Source organism: Lontra canadensis, unplaced genomic scaffold (genome assembly GCF_010015895.1).
Source record: "Lontra canadensis isolate GAN:19392208 unplaced genomic scaffold, GSC_riverotter_1.0 scaffold53, whole genome shotgun sequence".
Lineage (NCBI taxonomy): Eukaryota > Metazoa > Chordata > Mammalia > Carnivora > Mustelidae > Lontra > Lontra canadensis.
Window position 1 is genome coordinate 13,191,559 of NW_022631047.1, and position 19,724 is coordinate 13,211,282.

The 19,724-nt window shown below is 44.8% G+C and overlaps 1 protein-coding gene across 1 annotated transcript in view; it reads left to right on the top strand.

Moving 5' to 3' along the window:
• The window catches only part of LOC116877835 (maestro heat-like repeat-containing protein family member 1), a 55,337-nt gene that overhangs the window by 11,388 nt on the left and 24,225 nt on the right, over positions 1-19,724 (top strand). The window contains 13 exon segments of the mRNA XM_032874879.1: positions 868-966; positions 1,534-1,612; positions 2,126-2,236; positions 3,204-3,277; positions 4,699-4,743; positions 5,564-5,708; positions 7,985-8,028; positions 8,726-8,885; positions 9,403-9,455; positions 10,071-10,175; positions 16,518-16,634; positions 18,905-19,027; positions 19,383-19,535. Of these exon segments, the coding sequence (XP_032730770.1) occupies positions 868-966; positions 1,534-1,612; positions 2,126-2,236; positions 3,204-3,277; positions 4,699-4,743; positions 5,564-5,708; positions 7,985-8,028; positions 8,726-8,885; positions 9,403-9,455; positions 10,071-10,175; positions 16,518-16,634; positions 18,905-19,027; positions 19,383-19,535 (1,308 nt within the window).

A 19,724-nucleotide genomic window follows, 5' to 3' on the forward strand; every position in this document is an offset into this window, starting at 1 on the left:
CTCTATCCCGGGACCCTGAGACCATGACCTGAGCTGAAGGCAGAGGCTTAACCCACTGAGCCACCCAGGCACCCCTGGACACCTTAGATATATATCGTTTTTGGTATCAGATGTTAATAAGCCTGTTTTAAGAAAATCAAGTGGCATGTTTACACATGTGAAAACTAAGGTTATCTGTAGAACTCTTGTATACCAGTGATAAGAAGAACACACAAAATAATAAGAAACCGCCAGGTAGGGGCACCTGGGTGGCTCAGTGGGTTAAGCCTCTGCCTTCGGCTCAGGTCATGATCTCAGGGTCCTAGGATCAAATCCCACGTCGGACTCTGCTCAGCAAGGAGTCTGCTCAGCGAGGAGTCTGCTTTCCCCTCCCTCTCACTGCCTGCCTCTCTGCCTACTTGTGATCTCTCTCTCTGTGTCAAATAAAATAAAAATAAAATCTTAAAAAAAAAAAAAAAGAAACCACCAGGCAGAGAGTAGAAACATAGTCTTTTAGACTCAGTTTTCAGAATTTTGTAAGTCGTAGAACCATGGAATCAGTTCTTGCTTTGGCTCTGATTAATTTACCCTGCTCCTTTGAAGTCAGCCAATATTCGAAATGTTGACTTTCCCTAAAGTTTTCTGTGGAGTAATGAGATTATTTGGAAGTAAGTGTAGTTTACTGGGTCAGGGGGAAGGGCAGGTCATGGCTGTATTTGGCTATGAAAGAATTAGACCCTGAGCCTTTTTTGGAAGGATCCAAGAGGGCAGTGTGAAACCATGATGACTTGGCCCATCCTTGAAGAGAAGATGTGAGGACAGAGGATTTCTGCCGAGGCTGTGGCAAGTCTGGGCTAACTTATGCTTACTCTGTCTTTATGCACACAGTGTATTTACCAACTTGTGGATGCTCTGGCTCTTAGTGGCTGTGGAGGTATAAACTTGGAATCCCAGCTGGAAAATATTACAGACATGCTGTTCAATCAGGTGAGTGCTGTGGGGCTAGAAGCATCCTGGGCTTGCTTTTTCTCTCTTCTTTGGAGGCGATGGCTCTCACAGCCCAGGTCACAACCTCCATAAAGGCAGGTGTCTTTCACATGGTAACCTTAACCATACACATCTCAGGTTTCCCTGGAATAGATAAATGTCTGGATTCTGGGCATAGACTTGAATATTCTCCATGAGATAAATTGGGTACGTTCTGTGTGTTCCTTGAAGGTCACAGAACTTTGTTGCTCCCCCTAATCTCTGGCTAAAGGGCAAGAGGTTCAAAGCACCCCATCATGTCTGTGGGAAATGTCAGGGCCTCTGTGTTGCAGCCTAGAGTAAGAAGAAGGTAATTGAACATTTTGCAAATAGGTGTTATCTTCTGTATGTTTAATTTGCCTGCCACTGTCTTCTCTTTGGGGCTGGGAATGTGGATTCCTGGGTCTGTTTTCCTATTCCCCTTTATGGCTAAGCTCCACACTTTCCATGGTGCCTTGGTTCCTCCATCCACACCCATGGCCCCTAATTTCAGTCCTCCTGGGTCTGATGGCCTTGGTCTCCCCACAGCTGAGTGAAACAGTCAAGGAGTCAGATCCTCACTCTGCACGGAACCATATCCTTGCCCTGAAGGCTTTCTACATCCTATGTAAGTTAACACAGTTCCCTAACCCCAGGTATTTGTGTGGGTGGGCACTTAGAGTAACCTTCATGTCTCCCTGGACCAGAGCAGGGACCCAGGTTCCCATAAGGGGCTTCCATCCTTCTAGAAGAGATGCAAAGTAATCCGTGTGAGCTTTACTTGAAATTCAAGGAATCTTGAGGGGCGAAGACGTAGCTCCACTCCCTTCACCTGAAGCTGGCTTCCCTTTCTCCTTCAATGAATCCCAGCTTAGAAAGGTGATCTTGTCATTACAACACTAATGATCATGTGAGGCGTGCTGACCTATGGGAGGGCACATGGTGGGGCAGGGGAGGGACAGAGCCCAGCTCAAGGAAAGCATCTAGCTAGATGCCTATCCTCTTCCTTTTCTCCAGCCTAAAGGACCCTAACTTATCTGGTTCATGACATCATGGTTTGCTGGAAGCATGATTTACTTCTATTTACCACTCGCTAGTTAAACATACTCTTGATTCCCTTGTATTTGCCCCCTTCTGATAGCCAAGTTATACAATGATCAGGTGGTATTCTTAATACAAAAGACCATGCAAACCAGTGATCCAGCCAAGATAGTATCAGCCCTTCAAGTTTTCATGGATGTGTTCCTGGAAGGTGAGTGGCCATTGGCCTAATCTTGGGGATCTTCTTTCCTGTGAGAGTTCTTTTGTCTGGGAAACAGTCCCACGTATAGTTCAAGTCACAGTTTTAAACTTAATGTAAACTCGAAGTAAATTCAGTAGGTTTAAATCTTGGCTTCACTTCTTATTAGCTGTGTAGACCAGGGCAGATTGCTTTTAGTCTGTGCCTCTATTTCCTCACCTGAAAATGAAGGTAATGCTAGTACCTGCCTTTAGGGTTTTTTAATGAAGGTTAGATGAGAAAATGGATGCGAGGTACTTAGACTATTCCCCAATATGCAGTGAGTTTTGTAGTGGTTTAGTCTGTGATTATGATCTTGGGGAACAAGCTTCAACTCCAATCCAGCGTTTGCTAGACCTTTGCTCTGTGTCTAGCAGAGTGCAAGGCACTGGAAACAGATACTCAAATAAGACATAGTCCCTGCTCTCAAAGAGTTCACTATTGTGTTCGGAGTGTGAAACAATGCAAGATAATACGTGAAAAGTTGTTCAAATGTGACCATGGTTATTTGCAATAGGAATATGGAGAAGGGGTCAGTCGGGAGATGGGATGGGCTCTGGAGCAGGCAAGGAGATTGTAATGGTGAGTTAGGAGAGGGAATTTACATCAAGAAGAACAGTTGTCATAGTTTTAAAGGTTGTGGTGTATGGGGCAGTGGGGATTGCGGGAACAGCTTGACTGGGGTCGTGGGCATTCGTAGGAGACTGGAAAGAGCTGGGGCTCCAAAGCCAGCTCGATGAAAATCCCGTTTTTTGTCACTCTTCAGTCTGGTTTGAAGCAGAGGGATGGTGGAGATAATCTTTGGGCGCTCTATCTGGTCCTCGAAGACCAGGACAGTACCTGGAATTCCTCCCACCTGTCTGTTTGTCTTGTGCCTCCCAATACGACAGAGGAGGTGGAAGGAGACTGATCCCCAGCTGCGTGCGTGTCTTTTCTCTAGTGCCCCAGACAGAGCAACTGAAGAATGAAGTGATGCATTCCGTCATCATCATGATTCAGGACGATCTCAAGCCAGTAAGCAGAAAGGCGGAATATTTGGGCCGGGAGGGCAGTTGCTTTCTTGAGACCTTGAAGTTGTATAAAATGGAGAGGGGAGGCTGTTCATGGATGAGAGAGGTAAGGCATCCCCTTACCAAGCCCGCCCTGGCCTCAGACTCTGCCCATGGGTTACAGGTGAGCTCTTCGGAGCCTGAGAAGGATTTGAGAAGTGGACAGGTGGTTCCTACCTATTTTCTGAGCCTTGTCAGTGGGGACACAGAGCTCTAAAGAGTACTAATTCTTTTTTTTTTTTTAAAGATTTTATTTATTTATTTGACAGACAGAGATCAGAAATAGACAGAGAGGCAGGCAGAGGGAGAGAGAAGAGGAAGCAGGCTCCCCGCGGAGCAGAGTCCGATGTGGGGCTTGATCCCAGGACCCTGGGATCATGACCTGAGCCAAAGGCAGAGGCTTTAACCCACTGAGCCACCCAGGCACCCTGCATACTAAATCTGCCCCCTAAAAATTCAGTTTTCTTGGGGAAAGAAGACCTCAAACATCATAACTAGGATGGGGTCCGTGGCACCATATTTTTAACAACCTCTACCCGGATTGGAGGCAGCAAATACTGCTCCCAGGTCTGAATTGGGGCCAGGTGGACAACAATGGCATCATCCCTAAAAAACAAGTCCTAAATCTTCAGAAGGTTGATGGAGAGACTGGGATCTTGAGGGCTGGGCCCTCAGGACTTGTGGGATTCATTTCTGGCTTTCCCTATGAAGGCCAGAACATGGGACTTCTCCTGGACTCTGATTTCTCCCTACCCAACACTTCTGTCCATTACTTATCTTATGTAAGGCTTGGGCAAGCTCAGTGCTTATAGTTCTTCAGGATAATGGTAAGAACTGAAATAGGCTAGAACTTTAGGGTCGAGTAGGGTTGTCTGTCATCACCTAGAGACCAGTGAAGAGTCACACTGGGCTTGAAGCTGGGAGATCTGAGTCCCTTGAAGACTCCTGTCACAGGCTCTTGTCCTCTGTGTTCTCACCTGGAACATGAAGGGTCATACTGATGTGCCTTCCTATCTTGTCACGTGATAGGTGACCCCCCCCCCCCCAAACTACCCCCCACAGGTGCGGAAGGCCCTCCTGAACTTCATCAAGATGCTGGGCCGGCATAACTACTTGGCCATGCCCCAGGGGAATGTCGTCATCAACTATGTCATCAAGCTCAGCGAGTCTGCCTGTTCTGTGAGCAGGGGCCAGGCAGGGAGGGGACAGAGGGTGGCAGCAAGAGAAGGGCAGGTTTGGGAGCAGAAGGGAAAGAAGAAGAGGGAATCGTTGGCACAGTGGGAAGGGGCTTTGGTGTCTAAAACTCTGAGCAGTGAGGCAGGGAAGGCCTTGAACCAGAAGACTCCGCTAGCATTGGTTTCAGATTTAAATCTTTTCCTATTCCAGAATGAAGAGGACATCCAACTAATGTGTTCCGAAATCCTACAGATGGTACAAGCAGCTAGGGTCAAAGAGGCTCCTTCATCTCCTCCTCTCCTGGCTGCCCAGATACCCTGACCCCCAGATTGCCTTCTCTCTGTCTCCCCTCTTCCCCCCACTCCACCTAACCCCCTGTACTGTCCCTTCTACCCTCCCCACCTCTGTCTGTTCCCACTCGAGTGTCTGGGGCTCCTCTGAGAAGTGGCTCAGTGGAGCAGAGGGTCACTGGGTGGTAAACCTGGAGGCCTGAGCCTGGGTCTTGCTCAGCCTGTTTCTGGCTATAAAATTTCGAGTAAATTGCTCTCCAGGCTATAGTTTCTCTCTTTAAAAAAGACAGGCGATTATCCACTCTGCCCGCTCTTAGCAGCCTCTAAGGATTCTTGGAGACTCTACGAGTTGTTGTGTGGGTCAGAGCTGAGTCAGGGGCTGTGGGAAGCAAAGGACAGCTGTGATTTACTCTTCTTCCCAAACACCCCCCTCTCCCTCCCGGCAAGCTGTCTCCTGACGGCTAGCATGTCTTTTGCCCCCGGAATGCCCCCCTGTGAAGGCGATGACAAGTCACACAATTCCACATTTCAAGAAGCCCCTCTATTTAATCAAGTCCTTCCTGTTGTAATTTTCATCAGGACCTTGGTTGTGTTTTAGCAACATGTAGGGGGTAGGAGGAGAAGGGGGAGAGGGAAGGGGGATTATGAATGAGATGGAGGGGGCTGTGTATACAGGTCTCAAATGCCCCTCCAAGAAAGGAGGACAAAGCCATAGGGTTAGAGAACTTATGATTGGGACTGATTTGGAGCTTGACATCGAATCCCCTTGCCACCTCTTCTGCCAGGTGTCCTTGCCCAAACTGATCACCTTGGCCTGCCAGCCCAGCAATACCTTGGCCTTCGTGCTGCTGAGTAAGACAGCCACAAACATGGCTCTGAAGGCCCGGTCCCTGGGCCAGGTTCCTTATCTAAGCAGCTTTCACCTCAGCCGTAAGTACACAGGTCAAGGAGACCGTGGAGAGGGGACAGTTGTGAAACAGGCTGCCACAGGCGGGAGGGGAGGGTGGGAGAGGGACTGGGACTCTGGAGGGGTCATGGGTGTGGGGAGAGGGTGCAGATCTGCTGGGAAGGCCAGGAGAGCACAGCTGTGAGCCTGGGCCTGGACGGAGGGGGAAGGCAAAGGGTTAGGGCAGCAGCTTGATGCCATTTGGCTCTTTACATGAATGAAAAGGGGATTCTTCTGGAAGAGAGGCAAGAGCCCCCCCCCCCCGGCCCTCACCCCAACAGATCCTTTTTCCTCTATTCCTCGTCTTGAAACACTGGAGTAGAGATGTACAAACTTTGTTGTTAATTACAAAGTAACGCGTACACAGACGTTCCTGACCCTTAGTTCTTTGCCCCGACTCTGAGCCTCACTCTTTGCTCACCCGATCCCTGACCGCTAGTTCCAGGGGGAGTCAGAGTCGGGGTGAGGCTATCTGTTCGGCACATTACTTGGGGTGTGTGGGTGTTTGTGTGTTTGGAAAATAAGCATTCTCTGTTAGGGTTTAAAAGGAGGAGAGGTAGCAAATGACTTTCCCAGTGTTGAGAGAGTCCTGATTATAATCAGTGTAAACAGCAGACATTTAAAAGGTAGACCTAGGATTTTCAAATATGAAAGGCATGAAAATGTGTGCCTGGATAAGAACTTCTCAGGATAGTGGGAGAGCCTTTCAAGGTATAAACTAATAGGACACACTCATGAGTGGTAACTGTTTACCATGCTTCCGCTGGACAATGCCCTTCTTCCCTAGTCTGTCTCTCTATTTAAATCATTTTATTGTGGTATAAGTGACATACAGTGTTCTGTATGGGGGCTCCTGGGTGGCTCACTCAGTTAAGTGTCTGCCTTTGTCACAGGTCATGATCTCAGGGTCCTGGGATCGAGCCCCGTGTCAGGTTCTTGGCTCAACAAGGAGGTTGCCTCTCCCTTTTCTTCTCTCTCTCTACTCTCCCCCCTCAAATAAATAAATAAAATCTTTTTTAAAAATCCTTAAAAATATTAGTGATCTGACAATCTGTACATTACTGTATGCTCACCACGATAAGTGTTGTCACCATCTGTCACCATAAGTGTCATCACAAGATTATTCATTACATTCCCTATTCTGTACTTCTCATCCCCGTGACATTTATTTTAAAATTGAAAGTTTGTACCTCTTCCTCCCCTTGACCTGTCTTGCCCATCCCTCCCCTCTGACCGCCATCTGTCTGTTCTCCATATTTATGGTTCTCTTTCTGTTTCTATTTTTGTTTGTTCATGTGTTTAGTTTTGTAGATTCCGCACATAAGTGAAATCCTACGGTATTTGTCTTTCTTTGTCAAACTTCTACCTAGGATAACATTTTCGAGTTCCATCCAAGTTGTCATAAATGGCAAGATATTCTTTTTATAGCCAAGTAATATTCCTTGTGTGTGTTTGTCTGTGTGTGCAGACCACCTCTTCTGGATCCATTCATCTATTGACGGACACTTGGGCTGCTTCCATGTCTTGGCTCTTGCAGTAAATAGACTGCAGTAAACAGAAGGGCACCTGTACCTTTCCAAATTAGTGTTTTTGTTTTCTTTCGGTAAATGACCAGTGTGGAATTACTAGATTGTATGAGATTTCTATTTTTAGTTTTTTGAGGAAACTCCGTACTGCTTTCCACAGTCGCTGCACCAGTTTGTTTTCCCTGCAACAGGGCACGAGGGTTCCTTTTTCTCCATATTCTTTTTTTTTTTTAAAGATTTCATTTATTTATTAGTCAGAGAGAGAGAGAGGGAGAGCGAGCACAGGCAGACAGAGTGGCAGGCAGAGGCAGAGAGAGAAGCAGGCCCCCGCCGAGCAAGGAGCCCGATGTGGGACTCGATCCCAGGACGCTGGGATCGCGACCTGAGGTGAAGGCAGCCGCTTAACCAACTGAGCCACCCAGGCGTCCCCTTTTTCTCCATATTCTTGCCAATACTTTTTATTTTTTGTCTTCGATGGTAGCCATTCTGACAGGTAGAAGGGGTGTGTGTGTGTGTGTGTGTGTATGTCTTACACTGAAAATGGTCTGTTTTTAGGGTAAGTCAGAATGTCACAATCCCCATAGCAATGGCACCGATAATCGCTCTCCACTTTGCTTTTTCTCCTGCCCTGAAGAATGGGTGGTGGGCTGTTGGGTGGGAGAAGGGGCTAAAGGTTGGTCATCCTGGAGCTGACACTGACTCTGTCCTCTTCTTTTATTCTCTCTTTAATTTAGCTACCCAGTTCATCTCCCCACAGAAACTTCTGACCCATCTTGTGGTAAGTGATAAATGTAGAGGATGAATACTGTCCATCCATCCATCCATCCATCCATCTCCTCATTCCACAAATAGTTGAGTACTAAGCTATTGAGCTAGGCATGGAATAAGGGGTAGGGTCAAAGAGCATAGGGGCTTTGGGGAGAGATGATCAAACATCTTGGAGGATAGGATTGGGACCATAGTGCTGAGACCTGAAGATGAGGAAGGGGTGAGGCTGGGGAGGGCCTGACCTGTGTCCTGTGTGGCCTTATGGTGAGCTGTTCTCTGCTGATCTTGGGCAAGTCTGCATGCCTTTCTGGATCTCATTTTCTCAGCAAGAATGCTTTGAGAATGTTCTAGACATTATGGACACTTGGAAAGACAAGGTATAGAACTTCCCTTGAAGTGTTCACAGACTTAGTGGGAAAGACAAGCCTGGGAATAACCACCCAGAATGCAGTGTGATAGATGCTACTAGAGGAACCCGTAAGTTACGATGGGATCTTAGTAGAGCAAGGGGCAGACTTGGTCTCCAGGATTCCGAGAGGAGGCAACGTTTTGAGAGCACCATGCAGAGCATGTCGGAGTTCACAGGTGGAGGAGAATAGGAAGGGTCTAAGCCTCAGCTCTACCATTCTGTGGGTTTGTTCTGATTTTCTTCCTTCTCTTCCCTTCAATCCTTTCTCTGCCTCCTGCTTGCTTCTCTCGTTTCTCAGGTGTTTTCCCTGAAGTCCTATAGTGAAAGGGAGCTTGGGATAAGCTCTCTAAGGCTACTACATGCCCTGCATCCTATCACCTCCTTGCACCCTGTTATCAACTCAAGTGTGGGCCAGCTGTGGATGAAGAAGATCCCCCAGATGTTGCAGATTCTGGATGGTGAGGGGTTGGCTGAGAGGTAGGAGGAATGGAGCTGGGGCATTGGGGCAGAATCCAGAAGAGATGAAGTCCCGAGGTGCAGGATGGATCTTCCCTGGGGTGAGGAGAACCAGGACCAGTCTCTCTGTCTTTCTGAGATGCCATTTGGGTAGGTCTGCTTGTTTGGACCATGTTCTGCACTGAGCAGATATGCAGCCCAGAGTTCTGCGCCTCCAGATTTCCCAGAACGCTCTTTCTTGTGCTCAGAGGATTGGGAAAGAGTATGGGTTTTGGAAACAGAGACCCAAGTTCGTATCCTTGCTCTAACATTTGCCAGCTGGGTATGTTTGACCTTTGAAAAGTCATACATTTCCTGGAGCCTCTGTAAAGAAGGGGGAACAATTATCTTGTAGGATCGCGATCAAAATTAAATGAGATGATGGGCAAAAACCCCTTGGAATGGTGTTCAAATGTTGGTTCTTTTTCCCTGGCTGGGGCCTTCTGGTTGGCAGGTCCCTATAACTCTCTTCTTTCCTAGATCACACTAAGAAGAATCTGGATCAGGAGGAGTGGGAGGACAGGCTGCTCCAGGTACGCACTCTAAGAGACATACCATTCTCCACACTTGCCTTCCTTCCCCTCTTTAGGATCCTTAAAGAGAAGAGGCCCCAGACCCCCTGAGCTAGAGACATGATCAAGGGACCTCCTTACTCAAGAGAACCTCTTTCTGAGGTTCTGAGAGGACTCCCGGCCTCTACATTGGAATCTCTGACTATATCCTAGACTTTATCTTACCTTCCACACCCTCAAAATTGTACAGTCAAGAGAGAGTATGGGAATGGGGCCCTAGCTTTGTGTCCTTGGGCAAGTAATTTAGCCTTTGCCGGCCTCAGCTCCTTCATCTGCAAAATGGAAATAACTTCCATCTCCCAGAATTAAATAGGATAGTACAGGAAAAGGAGAGCCTTGCAAACTATAAAGGGTTCCACACATAGAGTTGGCATTACCATCATTGTTTCTATATTGTTATTCTCTAGCCCTGACTAACCCCCCCTATGTATCTCAGCTCTTCCCCATTTCTTGAGCTCTTTTTTCATATTCACAGACCATGCCCCCTTGTCTCTTGCTTCTTTCTGACCCCTTCCATGAGGCAGAAAAGCCCAGCCACTGCTCTGTGTGGTCCTCTTCTCCCTTCCTCTTACTCAGTTTTCAAGTCAGTCGTTAGTGGCCATCAATGATGACAGCTGGCTGGAGCAACTCATCAAGGTTGTCTTGGAGAGGATAAATTATTTCAGCGATGGTGAGGAGAAGGTGTGTGTGTGTATGTGTGTGTGTGCGCACGCGCACAGGTGGGCATATCAGGCAGCTGGTGGTAGTTGCAAGGAGGGAAGTGGGGATAGAGGCTGGTGTGGAGGAGTTTGGTGGGGAAGGAGTACAGAAATGTACACGAAGGACAGGCCTCGTGGGAAAACCCAGCCCATGTTTCTGGGCCCCGGGGAATGGAAGGATGGAGCGTACCAGGAGCTAGCGGTCACACAGAAACAGCAAAAATATCAATGTCTTAACATTTGCTTAGTGTTTAAGGTGTTTTGTTTTGTTTTTGTTTTTTTTTAAAGATTTTATTTATTTGTCAGAGAGAGAGAGAGAGTGTGAGCACAGGCAGACAGAATGGCAGGCAGAGGCAGAGGGAGAAGCAGGCTCCCTGCTGAGCAAGGAGCCCGATGTGGGACTGGATCCCAGGATGCCGGGATCATGACCTGAGCCGAAGGCAGCTGCCCAACCAACTGAGCCACCCAGGCATCCCGTGTTTAAGGTTTTATCAAGAACTTTGCCATCTGTTGTCTTAACTGAACCTCCCAGTCATTCAGAGGTCAAAGAATAGAGCTGGTATTTGGTGCAGTGGAAAGATCATTGACCTAAGGGTCAGATTGAAGCAAGTTAGTTCAAGTGATATTTGAGGTCATACTATGGATCAGGGAGTATATGTGATGTTGGAGTTGCAGAGCTGACTAGGAAAGAGGCTCCTTTGCTCACAGACCTCAAGGTCTGTTCTGGTGAAGGCCTCATTCCTGTCCTGGCTTTTCCTGTACTCCTGGTGCAGTCTGGGTAAGTGTCTTAGCCTTTGTGAGATTTCAGTCGCCTCACTTGGGCAGTAGCAGAAATGACTTCCGATCACAGGAGAGTGGGTGAGGATAGACAAAGACACCTGTGCAGTTGCTTTGTAAAATTCAAAAGACCAAGTAACCAGACGACTCATTATCCCGACTCCCAGATGGAGAAACCTAATCTAGAGGGATTTAGAGCCTTAAGCAATTTATTGGTAAAATTGGCACCTGAATCCCAGGTTTCTTCATTTTTAATCTTGTTTTCCTGTCGCCAAGCAACATTTTATTTGGGCTTTGAGGGATCTCCAGGGAAGAGGCCTTATTTCCAAGACTGAATATTAGCTCTCTAATTATTAACAAATATTTATGAAGCACCTGCTACGTGCAAAGCTTTGTGGATGGAAGAATGAAGCAAGCAGGGATCCTGATCTTATTAATTAAGTTATTAAAAATATGTACAAATGCTTATGGCGCAGCAGGCATAGACTAGGCACAGGGTACTCACACAAAAGGCACAGACTCTACCTTCAGGAAATCACCGCTTGAGTAAGCAGAGGAGAGAGTGGATTATTATGAGTGCGGTAATTGTCGAGATTGGAATGTGCGCTGTATGCTTGGGAGCAGAGGGGAGAGCTATTTTCTTGGCCCGATGGGGCTGGCCAGAAAAACTTTCTCAAAGGTGGTCTACCATCTCAGTTCACTTAGGACTGTCCTGGTTTTAGCTTTAAAAGTCCAGCATACTGGGGCCCCTGAGTGGCTCAGTGGGTTAAAGCGTCTGCCTTCGGCTCAGATCATGATCTCAGGGTCCTGGGATAGAGCCCCGCATTGGGCTCTCTGCTCAGCAGGGAGCCTGCTTCCCCCGCCCCCCCCCCCCCCGCCTCTCTGCCTACTTGTGATTTCTGTCTGTCAAATAAATAAATAAAATCTTAAAAAAAAGAAGTCCGGCATACTAGGAAATGCCTCAGTACTGGGCAAACTGGGAAGATTTGTCACTCTACAGACAAATGATTAAGTCTGGGAAGATGAGTAGTGTGCCAGCTAAGCAGTCATTTGCCAGCTAAGCAGAGAGCCAGGTGCCTCAGGTCAGGTTTCATAGAAGCAGAGCCTAAGGTGAGGGTCCTTGTCAAGTGATTTGGCAAGAAAGTGCTCTCAGGAGAAGCTGTGGTCAGGTAAAGGACTCAGGATAGAAGAGGAGAGGCTAAGAAAGGACGTGGGGAGATCTGGATGGAAACTACACTGTAGAGTCTATCCTGCTTAGAGACAAGTGAGGGGGGTGGCTTTTGTACCTCCCCACCCCTCCACCTCTCTGTCACCGGTGCCAGGCATCTATGGTTGTTAAGGGGCGGGGATGGGAGAGAGAAGGATGTAACTCTCATGCGTCTCCAGGCAAAGGGACCCAAAAAGACTGCAGGTGGGAACTGCTCACAATGGTGCCCACAGCCAGGGAAGCGAAGGAAACTTCGGCTCTGGATAAGGCTTGAAGAGCATCTGCTAGAGGAAGAAAAAGTGCCCGTCGAGAGGAGGTTCTAGGGGGAGAGGTGACATGTTCCTTGAACATGTGGGATACCCTGTCTGTCTACTGTGTCAGGCACTCTGTAAGTACTGGAGTAGAGCAAAGAACAAGACGTACACTGCTCCTGAGCTTTATTTATCACTGGAGATGAGAGGTTGGGGCGAGTTAAGAATTAACCAAACAAATGCATGAACAAGATGACTAGTGATTGTGATGAAGCCTTGAATGAAAGTATCAGGATGGTGAGCTTAGAGAGGAATTTAGGAGGTCAAGGAAGGTTCACTGAGCCAGGATCAAAAAGATGAGAGTGAGACAGCATTTTGAACAACCCAGGGAAGATTCCAGACAGGGGAAATGGGAAATATGGAAACCTTGAGGCAGGAAAGTGTTTGAGTACATAAATATGGATATTACAAGGTAGACAGGGCAATGCACAGTAAGCAAGAATCAAGGCTGCTAAAATTCAGAAGAGGGAGACACAAAGACTACATAAAAATACTTTTTTTGATTATGCTATTTTGATTTTTAAATTATGCAAATTTAAGGAATTTTTTTTTGAGATTTTATTTATTTATTTGACAGAGATCACAAGTAGGCAGAGAGGCAGGCAGAGAGAGAGAGGAGGAAGTAGGCTCCCTGCCAATCAGAGAGGCCGATGAGGGACTTGATCCCAGGACCTTGAGATCATGACCTGAGCCAAAGGCAGAGGCTTAACCTACTCAGCCACCCAGGCGCTCGGAACTTTTTATTTTTAATTTTTTCAAGTGAATCTTTGCTATTAAAATTTATTTATTTGTTTTTTTAACTTATTTTTTCATTCAAGTATAACCAACAATTTTATATTAGTTTTAGATGTACAATATGGTAACTCAACAATTTTATACATTTCTTGGTACTCATCAAAGTAAGTGTACTCTTGGGGCACCTGGGTGGCTCAGTGGTTTAAGCTTCTGCCTTCGGCTCTGGTCGTGATCTCAAGGTCCTGGGATCAAGTCCCTCATCGGCCTCTCTGCTCAGCAGGGAGCCTGTTTCCCTTCCTCTCTCTCTGCCTGCCTCTCTGCCTACTTGTGATCTCTCTCTGTCAAATAAATAAATAAAAATATTTTTTAAAAAAATTATAAAAAAAAAAAAAGTAAGTGTACTCTTCAGTCCCCGTACCCACCTTCCCTCTGGCAACCACCAATTTATTCTCTGTGTTTAAGACTTTTTTTTTGTTGGCCTCTTTTTTTCTGTTTGTTTGTTTCATATCTGAAATTCCACATCTGAGTGAAATTGTGTCATATTTGTCTTTTTCTATTTCACTTAGCATTATACCCTCTAGATTGACCCATGTGGTTGCAAACAGCAAGACTTCATTCTTTTCATGGCTGATAATATTCCATTCCACATCTTTATCCATTCCTCTGTCAATGGACTGGGTTGGTTCCATTTCTTGGCTATTGTAAATAAATAATTCGGCAATAAACATCGGGGGCATATATCTTTTTGAATTAGTGTATTCATTTTCTTTGGGTGAATACCCAGTAGTGAAATTGCTGGACTATGTGGTTAGTCTATCTTTAGTTTTTCAAGGAACATCTGTACTATTTTCCACAATGGCTCCACCAGCTTGCATTCCCACCAACAGGACACAGGTTTCTTTTTTCTCTCCATCTTCACAAACTCTTGTTATTTCTTGCATTTTTGATTTTTAGCCATTTTGAGAGGTGTAAAATGATATTTCATTGTGGTTTTGATTTGCATTTTCCTGATAATTAATGATGTTGGGGATCTTTTCGTGTGTCTACTAGCCATCTATATGTCCCCTTTGGAAAGATGTCTATTCAGGTCCTTTGACCATTTTTTAATTGGATTATTTGCTTTTTTGGTGTCAAGTTGTACAAGTTTTTTTTTTTATATATTTTGGATATTAGCTCCGTATCAAATATAACATTTGCAAATATCTTCTCCCATTCAATAGGTTATATTTTGGTTTTGTTGGAGGTTTCCTTCACTGTGCAGAAGCTTTTTATTCTGGTGTAGTCCCAACAGTTTAATTTTGCTTTTGTTTCCCTTGCCTGAGGAGATATAGCTTAAAAAAATGTTTCTATGGCTGATGTCAAAGAAATTACTGCCTATGTTTTCTTTTAAGAATTTATGGTTCCAGGGGCACCTGGGTGGCTCAGTGGGTTAAGGCCTCTGCCTTCAGCTTGAGTCATGGTCTCAGGGTCTTGGGATCGAGCCCCGCATTGGGCTCTCTCCTCAGCGGGGAGCCTGCTTCCTCCTCTCTCTCTCTGCCTGCCTCTCTAACTACATGTGATCTGTCTGTCAAATAAATAAAAATCTTGAAAAAAAAAAAGAATTTATGGTTCCAAATGGAGACATTTATGTCTTCAATCCACTTTGAGTTTAGTTTCGTGTATGGTGTAAGAAAGTGGTTTAGTTTCTTTTTTTTTTTTGCATGTGGCTATCCAGATTTCACAACACAATTTGTTGAAAAGACTGTCTTTTTCCCATTGTATATTCTTGCCTCCTTTGTCATAGATTAATTGACCCACCATATAAAGCATGGGTTTGCTTATGGACTTTCTATTCTGTTACATTGATTTATGTGTCTGTTTTTGGCCAGTACCATACTGTTTTGATTACTACAGCTTTGTAATAAAGTTTGAAATCTGGGACTGTGATACCTCTAGCCTGTTCTTATTCAAGACTGCTTTGGCTATTTGGGTTTTTTGTTTATTTACTTTTTTGGTTTTTTGTTTGTCTGTTTTTTGTATTCCAGACAAATTTTAGGATTATTCTAGTTCTGTGAAAAATGTTGTTGGTATTTTGATGGGAGTTGCCTTAGTTTGTAGATTACTTTGGGTAATATGGACATTTAAACAATATTGATTGTTCCAATCCATGAGCATGGAATATCTTTCCATTTTTTAGTGTCATTATCCTGATCAAAGTCAGATAAAAAAAATATAAAAAATTATAAAAAAAGAAAACCACAGGCCAAGATCTCTGATGAACATAGATGCAAAGATGCTCGGCAATATATTAACAAACAAAATCCAAAATCATTCGCCATAAACAAATGGAATTTATTCCAGGGATGTGAGGGTGGTTCAGTATTCACAAATTCATCAACATGTTAGATCACATTAACAAGAGAAAGGATCAAAACCATAGGATCATCTCAATAGAAGTAGACAAAGCATTTGACAAAGTACAACATCCATTCATGATAAAAACTCTCAGCTGGCTAAGTTTAGAGAGAACATACTTCAACATAAGAAAAGCCATACATGAAAAACCCAGAGCTAACATCATACTCAATGGTGAAAAACTGAGAGCTTTCCTCGTAAGATCAAAAAGCAAGATAAGGAGGTCCACTCTCACCACTTTTATTCAACATAGTAGTGGCAATCCTAGCCATAGCAATCAGACAAGAAAAAGAAAGAAAAGTCATTCAAGTTGGCAAGGAAGAGATAGAACTTCCACTATTTGCAGATGACATGATGTTATATACAGAATATCCTAAAAATTCCATGAAACTGATAAATGAATTGAGTGAAAGATACAACAATAATATACATAAATCTGTTGCATTTCTTTACACTTAATGAAGCATCGGAAAGAGAAATTAAGATAATCTCATTTACAATTGCACCAAAAATTATAAAATACGTATAAATAAACTTCACCAAGAAGGTGAAAGATCTGTACTCTGAAAATGGTAAAACATTGATGTAAGGAACGTTTTATTTTCTAGCTGGAAATAGGAATTATATGGATCAGGGAAAGTTCCTAAAGGGGTGATCTGTACCCTAAGATGCTGAGAAATTAGAAATACAGCTTTCTCTTATCTCTAGCTTTAGCCCCTGCTCTCTAGGGTTACTGTCTTATCCAGATGACCCTCAGAGAACAGGAGGGCCAGGGTGGAGGATAGGGCAGTGGGGAAGGTGCTGGCTGACCGTTTCAAAACCAGTTTGGGTAATGGCTATTCCCCAAGCTACCCTAATTTCATTCCAAGCTATGCATGACCCTGCCCTTTCACCCCCCTAGGCTTTTCTGTATAAATTCTTTGGATTTACCTTGCGGACCTCAAGGAATATGAAACTGGTGAAGACGATGCTTTCCTCTATTCTACAAAGTGTCCATGAAGATATGCGGGAGAGGGAGGTGAGGTGGAGGAACTGGCAAAGGGGAAAGAAACATTTTTTCCTTTAAGAGGCAGGATGACGAAGTAGTTAAAAGCTGAGATCTGGCAAGCTAGACAACCTGTTGGAATCCTAGGTCTGCCACTTTCTCACTGTGTGCACTTGGGCAAGCTATTTACTATTATTATTTTATTTTCTGAATCATTTCAGGAAGTTGCAGTCATGCACATTTATCCATTTTCAGGGTGTACTACCTAAAAATAATGATATTCTCTTACATAATCAAAGCACAGTGATCAAAATTAAGAAGTTAACATTGCTACAGTACTATTATCTAATTTATAGACATGATCTGAAAATGGCCAATTGTCCTGCCCATGTTTCTTTAGAGCAAAAGACATTTTTCCCCCTCTGGTTGGGATCCAATTTAGAATCAATTTATCATTTAGCTTTAATATTTTTAATCTGGAACCACTCCTCAACTTTTATTTTTCATGATCTTGACATTTAAAAATGTATGGACCATTTGTTTTGTAGAATGTAGCTAATTTTTTTTTGTCTCCTATTCATGATTAGGTTTAGATTATCTATTTCATATGGGAATACTATGGAATCTGTGTGTCATTTTTAGGGTGGTTTTCAGTATTAAAAATGTACAAGCTCTGATAACAATGCCTGGGACACAAGCGCTCTCTACGTGTTGCTTACTGGTAGAATTGGTGGCCGTCCTCTCAAGCATCCCCTCTCCAATGCCCCTTCCCTGCCAGATTCTCACAGCACCCATCACCATCATGACTATCATCAGTTATATTCCAAGCCCAAGGTTGGAACAGTATCACTGAGGAGACAGACTTATATAAGAAGAAGAGAGCTGGCTACACAGAATAGCCTTACTAAAGGCAATATGAGTGGTAATAGAGACATATAGTTGCTGATGTATGGGTGGGTGAGGACTTGGGCTAGTTGGGTCTAGATTAGAAGGGGGGAAGTGGATATTCCTACTTGACATAATATTCCAAGACAAGAACTTTTGGGAGCATGTTTACAGAATAGTCAGTGATATAGTGGGTCTATACCAGGGAAGTACAAACGACCTCTCTGCCAATACCTGGGGACAGATTGGATACAGCGGGTAACGATTAAGAGGGCAGAGGATGTTCAGGATAGTTCCCTGGTTTCAGGCATGCTCAGCTGGGAGGTGGTGTCCTTCACTGAGATCAGGAAAGGAAGACATAATGGGGAGGAAGATGACGCATTCAGATTTTGATGGGGAGACATCAGGGTGCCCGTAGGGAGCCAGGTGGAGATGCTCAGTATCCACCTACAGTATTTTTCACTTAGTTGTCCTTCCACTATGTCCCACAAGACACATGCAGGAACTCCCTCCTTCCTTTCTCCCCAGCCCTGGACAGGTGCCCTTTCCACCTGCCCCTTTTGGTCAATTACTGCTGTTTCCTGTTCTCCTGAGTTAAAAATATTGGCATTATCTGTATGTCTTCTCTCTTTTCCATTTCCTCTGATTATCCATCCAATCCTGTCGATAACATGCCTTGGTTTTGTTCTTCCCTTCTCTCCCCTCCTCAAAACCCTTCATTGAATTACTAGTGCATATAAATCTTCTCTATTCTGCAGTGTTTGATTTGATACTCCTAAGGTTTTGCAAATCTGTGACACTAATTTTTCACAATCTATGATAATTTGCTTCTTCCCGCCCCCCATGCATTAAGTACCAAACAAATCTCTACTGAATTCACAGAGGAATTTATATACATAGGACCCACTGTTCACAAATGTTTTTCAGGGCATGGTTCTCCTCTGGTCCATGATACTCAGTAAAGGCTTTTCTGGATGTTGTCAATTAGTATGAAAAATAAAAAAATCAGACTCTTTAATTTTGACATAACCTGTGCCTCTTTATCTGTCTGTCTATCTATCTATCTAATTATCTATTTTCTGGAAGTTTTTTTTTTTTTTAATTATAAGTCTGCTCTTTAATCCCCATCTCCTATTTCCCCCATTGCCTCACCGACCTCTGCTCTGGTAGTCATCAGTTTGTTCTCTGTATTTAAGAGTCTGTTTCTTGTAATTTGCTTCTTGAATTATTTCTTGCAAGGATGTTTGGTTCTCCATCTGGATTTTAAGTAGTTCAAGTCAGGGGAACCAATTTTCCTTCTATTTCTTTTCTTTCCCCTCTCTCTCCCTTCCTCTCTAAATCCCTGGGTTTGGGAGAGCATAAAGGGTGCCTGGCTAACTCTTAGCTGTGGCACGAGGTTGAGGCTATCCCCATTACAGGGCATTGCTACGGCACTGAGTATCGTGTCCATGAAGTATCTAAAGATAGTCCTGGACCAACTTCAAGAGTACAGTGCAATCCTCACGGACAAGGGCTCATCATTCATCCTCAAACTAATGAAGGTGATGGCATTCCTGGGAACTCTGCCAGCCTCCCACACAGAGCCTTCTGAAGCATCCCCATCACTCCAGACTTCCCACTTCTCTGAGGCCTTGTGACTCCTAAATGCTTGTATTTCCCTCTGATCAACTGTGGGGAAGTTTCATCTTCTTCTCCCTTTCCTGTGCTCCCTTATGCCCATGCTTCAGGCCCTGGTATCACCAGCGGCACCACCTTCTTCCCAGCTGTTCACCATTCCACAACCCCATCTTCCCTTCTGGGCCATCTAGCCAATCCATTCCTCTCTGAACCTCCGTTTCCCCATCAGGCAAGGAGGTTAAGAGGAAGAGAAGGCAAGTTTCCCCATTCCTCCTACAGGAACATCAGCAAAGAGAATGGGGGTTGGTCTGTAACATCATCTACTTAAGCTACAGCAAGATCATTTTCGAGAGCAAGGGAGGCATCGTCACGCATTTGGACAACATCCTGGCTTTGGCGCTCCAACACTACCGCAACTGCGTTGTCGAAAAGGTACTTCCTGCTTACTCTACTTCTCCAGTGTCCCCTCCCTGCCTTCTTTACCATTCCCCTCCAAGAAAATGCCTGGCCTTGGATGGAACAAGGGGGGTGGGGCTATTGCAGTTCCTTTAGGGGAGGTAAGAAGGAGTCCCTAAAGAATTTTCCTACCTCTTTCATTTGTCCAGAAAATGTGCCCCTAGG